The sequence below is a fragment of the Arachis ipaensis genome, chromosome B1 (genome assembly GCF_059453495.1).
Source record: "Arachis ipaensis isolate K30076 ecotype BB chromosome B1, ASM5945349v1, whole genome shotgun sequence".
Lineage (NCBI taxonomy): Eukaryota > Viridiplantae > Streptophyta > Magnoliopsida > Fabales > Fabaceae > Arachis > Arachis ipaensis.
In genome coordinates, this window is record NC_142436.1 from 146,970,830 (window position 1) to 146,976,829 (window position 6,000).

The window sequence follows — 6,000 nt, forward strand, 5'->3', positions numbered from 1 at the left end:
TATATTCTCACCAAATTTTTGCAATGCACACGGGTCATTTTGTTAGACGCACCCCTCACATTCCAGGCTATGATATTGAAATTATCCATAAAAACAGCAAAAAGGGAGCTCCAATAACAAATCTGAGACTCAACATGATGTCCCTGTCTTCGACGATCCTGCCTTTAATGGACTCTCAAGTTGTAGCCCAATTTTCTTCGTCGAAACTTGCACCATACCCGCCATCGATACTCCATCCTTATCTACTGGTGAATTCTGCAAAGAGTTTGGGCGAGGACGCTTTCGCATAGTGCCATTTGTTGTCTCACCTTGCTGCTGATGATGAACATTGTGCCGAGTCCCCGAAGAAGCCACACTAACCGGTTTTCCAATATTGATGCCCCTGCTGAATTTTACTTTGGATCCAATAGCATGTGTTGTACGTTGGTGATTAGACATTGTCCAAGTATTGGTAGCCTTGTTAGGAGTCTTCTTTGCTTTTGGTTGGACCTGATGGGTGCTAGGAGAAGGCTTTTGACCCATTTTATACTTTTCTTTCCTAATCACTTGAGTCCAACCTTCCAAATCCCCATGTTGTGCATGGTCTACATGAACAGCATGCAAATCACTCTCCACCAAATCCGGGACAGTAATATTTACAGTCTCATCTCCAAGATTCTTGCCAAAATGAAAACTTTCCTTTTCCACATGTACTGGATTTTTTGAATTTGAGCTTTCTGGCTGCTTTGCTACATCACTGATCACCTTGGCATTAGTTCCTCCTCCTGCATTGCTGTCAGTTTTGCACACCTTCATATCATGGCCAAACTTGAGACAGGAGCCACAAATAAGGTGAAGACTTTCATATTCAACCTCATATTCAACACCTTCAACAAGAATCTTCTTAGTCACTGGCAATCCTAAATCTATCTGAACACAGGCTCGAGCATGTCGTCCTCTTTCAGCTAATTTTGTTGCCAAATCAATCTTAACTGGAATGCCAACTGCAGCCGCAACACGGAGCATTGCATCTTCTTGGTAGCACCAAATTGGTAATCCAAAAATTTTAATCCACGTTAAAGTTGCTCCAAAACAGTTTTCACTTGATCTAAACTCTTGATCCCAAGGCTTCACAGCCACATAATTTTCCTCGATCATCCATGGACCTCCTAAGAGAACCTTTTCTCGCTCCTCAGCCACATCAAACTTCACAAGAAAGTAGTCAAATTCCACGTCCAATAAATCAAAACCTCCCTTAATCCTCCATACCGTTCAGAGTTTATGAGACAATGCAGTGTAGCTATAATGTTTACCTAGCACCTTAATCACTATAGCATCCTTATAAGGTTCTGCCAAGCAATTCTTAGCTTTTTGGATAAACGTGACACTCGGTGGCAAGAGATCTCCTTGCTTCCCAGAAACTACCGCAATGTTATCTCCCGATAAAGTTTCAACAAGTGAAAAAGCTTTAGCAATCTTGGAACCCACAACTTTGTCCCTGAAAGAAACCTTCAAAGGCTTAGAAACCCCTCCCGAAATATGATCCTCCTTTTTTCTCCTGATGCAATCCCTCCCCCGCTCTCCCCCTTATCTCTTCCGCCGACATTATCGGCTGCCTCACCGTGTTTCACCCTCAAAGTCTCTTCCCCGCTCACTCCACCGCTCATCTTCGATTTTCAAAATTGTACAGAGTACGGAGTACGTACTCCCACTAAACCCTAATTTTTTTATCCAAGTTGAATTTAGAAGCCTACGTAACAAAAAATGAATTTGATTTGATTAATTTATATACCATTTTTTCTTTGGAATATATTTTTATCGAGTTAATGTTTAATTTGGCTCATAAAATTTGAAGACAGAGTCAAAATAACTCTATAATTGGTTTAAATTAAACTCCAAAATTTAATTTGGTAGTCAAACCTATCATTATGGAATAAGACTTGCTACCAAGAGGTACTCCGTAGGTACTCCTGAGAGTAAGAGAGAACGAGAGAGAAGGCGATAGGGGTGGGAAAACACAGGGTGGGATTGTGTTAGACACTCACATAATGAAAAAGATTCGTGGATTTGGAATCGAAAAGAGTATCAACGTTTAGAAAAAAGAATCATTTATAATTTTTGTGGACAATTTACCGGAAGATAGTTCGAAAGATGAGTTGTTTCACTTATTTAAGTAGACAGGGTGGATAACGACATATATCTGTCGCGTAATATGGACGGATCCACTTGTTTGATTTCATAAGGTATACTATGAAGGAAAGGGCACTAAAAACAATACAAGAGATGGACCGAATGCGATTACGAGGTAAAGAGATCTTTGTGGGAGAGGCTAAGTATTAGAGATAGCTTCATGATAAGGGAAAATATTTTACAGAAGATGCCGCTAATACCAGATATATTCATAAGAGTTTAATTGGCTATGGGAACCACCAAGTGACCGTGGTGGCTGGTTTGAACAGCGTGAAGCAGACAGAAGAGGCAAGTAGAATAGAATGCAACCTAGAGTTAGAGTTTGGCGTCCGTGCTAAATCACGGGAGATACCATTAAAGATGGGATGGGACATGGCAGCGGAGATGGTGACATAGGTGGCACTAGCTGACGAACAGGGAATGGATAGAAGGGTCATTTCCCTCAAAGAACTGGATGAATGGGGTACGAAAATTTTGGTAAATTTGAAAAAAAAAGCAACGGAAGCTCCTATAATTAGATCGATAGTTATGGGATTACATTTAATTGATGAAGACGCTGCTCCTGGGGTAAGGGGCCCAATAACGTAGATCAGCACACTAAAAAAAATATGTGTGATGTGGGCCAAAACCACATAAGCGCTCATGAGCTAGCTGACAGATTGGAGTAACCCAACCAGGATGTGGAACATGGGATGTACTTCCAGGTAGGAGCGTGGTGCCGCGTGGGGATGGGAAGGGGATTGGAGTTGATCACACTCATGTTGCTGCTACCATAAGGTACGACGGTGACTTCATCATGTTGTGCTTTCACAAGGAGTTCTTGGCAGCTGCTGCGGGTGGTGGTGCAGGGGATACGATGCATTGGACAGTGATGAGGGAGGAGGGCCTTGGGTATCACGCAGCTCTGGTGGATAACGTGAATCACAATAGCAACGCAGGATACGGTGGAGTGGTAGGGATGGAAGATGGCTGGCAGAAGGTCAGCGGTGGTGCCAGTAGAGATGTTTGGAAAGCGGTCGCTGTCATGGCAAGTGACGAGTTTGAAGTTGGCGGTGCCACCGCTAGTCCGCTCCGTGCCGTGAAGGAGCATGACGGTGTTGAAGGGCACAATCCAGTGCCAACGATGAAAACCTCTATGATAATGAAGGTAAATGGCATATGGATGAATGATTTCTCTTGTGCGGGGATGCTTCATGCGGTCAACAACTCTGTGATAGATGGCGACAATCTATTAGACGGGGAGGAAAGGGGAAGAATAACAGGGAGCTTGAATGAAACTAATGCCATATCACATACGGTTCACGAAAGTCTCGATGGGAATGTAAAGAAGAACACCATTACAAGATTGGTAAGGCATGATGGAGTAGAGGAAGAAGATTCAGGGGGAGATGATACTCTGAGGGAGGGAACATGCTTTGAAGAGGATGAGACGGTCAGGAACTTGGAGGATGTTGAGAATTCTGAAAAGGATGTAATCAGTGATCAGAATATTGTGAAGCAAATAAAAAGCTGGGATGAAGACTTGGTTGAAAACAGAGTTGCTTGGGCCTTAGCAATAGAATCAGGGGCTATCTCATATGACAAGGAAGACGACATTATGGGCAGCTTTTCAAGCTCAGAATGAAGTGCTTGCACAGAAACGAAGGCAAGCAAAGCAAAAGGAAAAAGTAAGAAGGAGCCGGCCTAAAAACTGGAATAAGGTGTGTAATAATGTGCTTAAATGATTTATAGTTTTTGGAATGTGAAGGGTATTAGGGGTGTTGGAAAAGTAGGTATGGTTAAAAATTTTAAGAGAAAAAATAATGTGAATATACTAGGCTTGATAGAGACAAAGAAGAATGAAGTTACTAAGTTTGACGTAGTGCAAATTTGGGAAAATGATGCGGTGGATTGGGAATATGTGGGTTCCGAAGGGGCTTCTGGAAGTCTATTGTTAATGTGGGACAAAATAATTTTTAAGTTGAGTAACTGTTATAAAGGAGAGAGGTGGTTGTGTGTGGAAGGGGTGTTGAAGAGCAATAATTTCCATTGTGCGTTTTGTTTGGTGTATGGTGCGAATGTTAGGGAGGAGAAGCTAACTGTGTGGGAGGAGTTGAGTTTTATTGCTGGAGTATGCCAGGTCCCAATTTGTTATATGGGTGATTTTAATGAGGTTGTGAGAGTAGAAGAAAGAAAAGGAGCTAATGTTTTAACAGCATCAGCGGAAGATTTTAGAGACTGGATACGGGATATGGAGTTAGTGGATTTAGAACTGAATGATCGCAAATTTACATCGTTTAGAGGCCAATCTTGCAGTCGCATTGATAGAGTCTTCGTTAGCCTGGAATGTCTTGAACAGTTTCCTGATATGCGGCTTAAAGGTGGGCCAAGAGGTTTATCTGATCATTATCATTTGATAGTGGAGGACAGTAGATTAAGAGGGGAGCCGAGGCCATTTCAAAGTCAGGATTCTTGGTTCTCACATGACGGGTTTCTCAGAATGGTGAAGAAGGAATGGAGGGGTCTAGGAGAGGTTCAATTTACTGAAAATTTGAAGGCTTTGACGATACCTTTGAGTAGATGGCACAAGGAGAAGTTTGGTGATATTAATTTGAAGGTACAGTAGTTAGAGGATGAAATCAGGAAGTTAGATGATTTGGCTAGTGATGGAGTTTGTGACGGGACTATGGAGGCAAGAAGGAGAGCTCTAGTTAGCTTCTGTAAGCATTGGTATGTCAGGAAGGAAATCCATTGGAAGCAGATGTCAAGGTCTAGACATGCTGTACATGGATAAGAACACTAGATATTTTCATAATTTAGCCTCAGCAAGAAGAAGAAGTAATCAGATTGATGCGTTGGTGATAAGTGGCAGATTGGTGAGGAATCAAGCCAGGATTAAGAGTGCAATAAGAGATTTTTACAAGAACTTGTATCGTCAGGAACCGTTACCTTTGGTAGGTATTCGGGATGGCCTAGTTAACAAGATACAGGAAGAGGAGGCTACAGACTTAGAGAGAATGCCTTCGGCTGGCGAAATAAAGGAAGCAGTTTGGGATTGCAAGTCATCTAAGGCCCCTGGCTGTGATGGCTACACTATGAACTTCATAAAGAAGTGTTGGGGAGAAATTAATCCTGAGTTTACTGCAGCTGTTTTGAAAGTCCAGTTTGATTATTGTCGATTTCTTCTTTCTTTGCTTCAACTATTGCACAATTTCACATGCAATCAAAGCCCCATCATGAATCTTCCTTCCCTGCACAAATGCACTCTGAGTCTCTCCTACTAAGTCTGGCATTACCCTTCTCATTCTCCGCACCAACACCTTCGAAATGACCTTATACACACACACCCTACCATGCTAATCGGCCAAAGATCTTTAATCTCCCTTGCTCCCACAAACTTCGGAGCCAGAGCCACCCATGTAACATTAGAATCTCTTGGTAGCTCAGCCGATTGGAAGAAAACCATCATCACATATATAACATAAATTGAAGTAAAAATTTAAATATGATCCAATATTATTAATCATTTATTAATTATTTTACATATATTATATATATGCCGGGCGGGTATTACCTAAACCCGATTCCACCCCGCCCCGCTCAAAATCCGCCCCGGTGCAAGGAGGGTAATTACCCGCCCCAAGCGGATAGGGGCGGGGTGGATACCCGCGGGTTTGGGTGGTGTTGCCATCCCTAGACAGAATAGTATGAAAATTTGATAGATCAGGAGTTTATTCTACTAACTCATTTGTGTAGGTTTTGCAGGCTAAGACTCTCCCGGAGGACATTACGAGTTATAGTTTCACTAGATCTATATGGAGAGGACTAGTACCACCAAGAGTTGAGCTATTC

General features: G+C 42.3%; 2 protein-coding genes across 2 annotated transcripts; one reads left to right on the forward strand and one right to left on the reverse strand.

Moving 5' to 3' along the window:
• Positions 1–129: 129 nt before the first annotated feature.
• On the reverse strand, positions 130–1,137 carry LOC148578794 (uncharacterized). The gene has a single exon (XM_088503206.1). It carries the CDS (start codon positions 1,135–1,137, stop codon positions 130–132), a length of 1,008 nt encoding a protein of 335 aa, XP_088359332.1.
• A 2,752-nt stretch (positions 1,138–3,889) lies between these two features.
• LOC107614981 (uncharacterized) lies at positions 3,890–4,774 on the forward strand. The gene has a single exon (XM_016317108.1). The coding sequence runs from the start codon at positions 3,890–3,892 to the stop codon at positions 4,772–4,774; it is 885 nt and encodes a 294-aa protein (XP_016172594.1).
• The last annotated feature ends 1,226 nt before the right edge of the window (positions 4,775–6,000 follow it).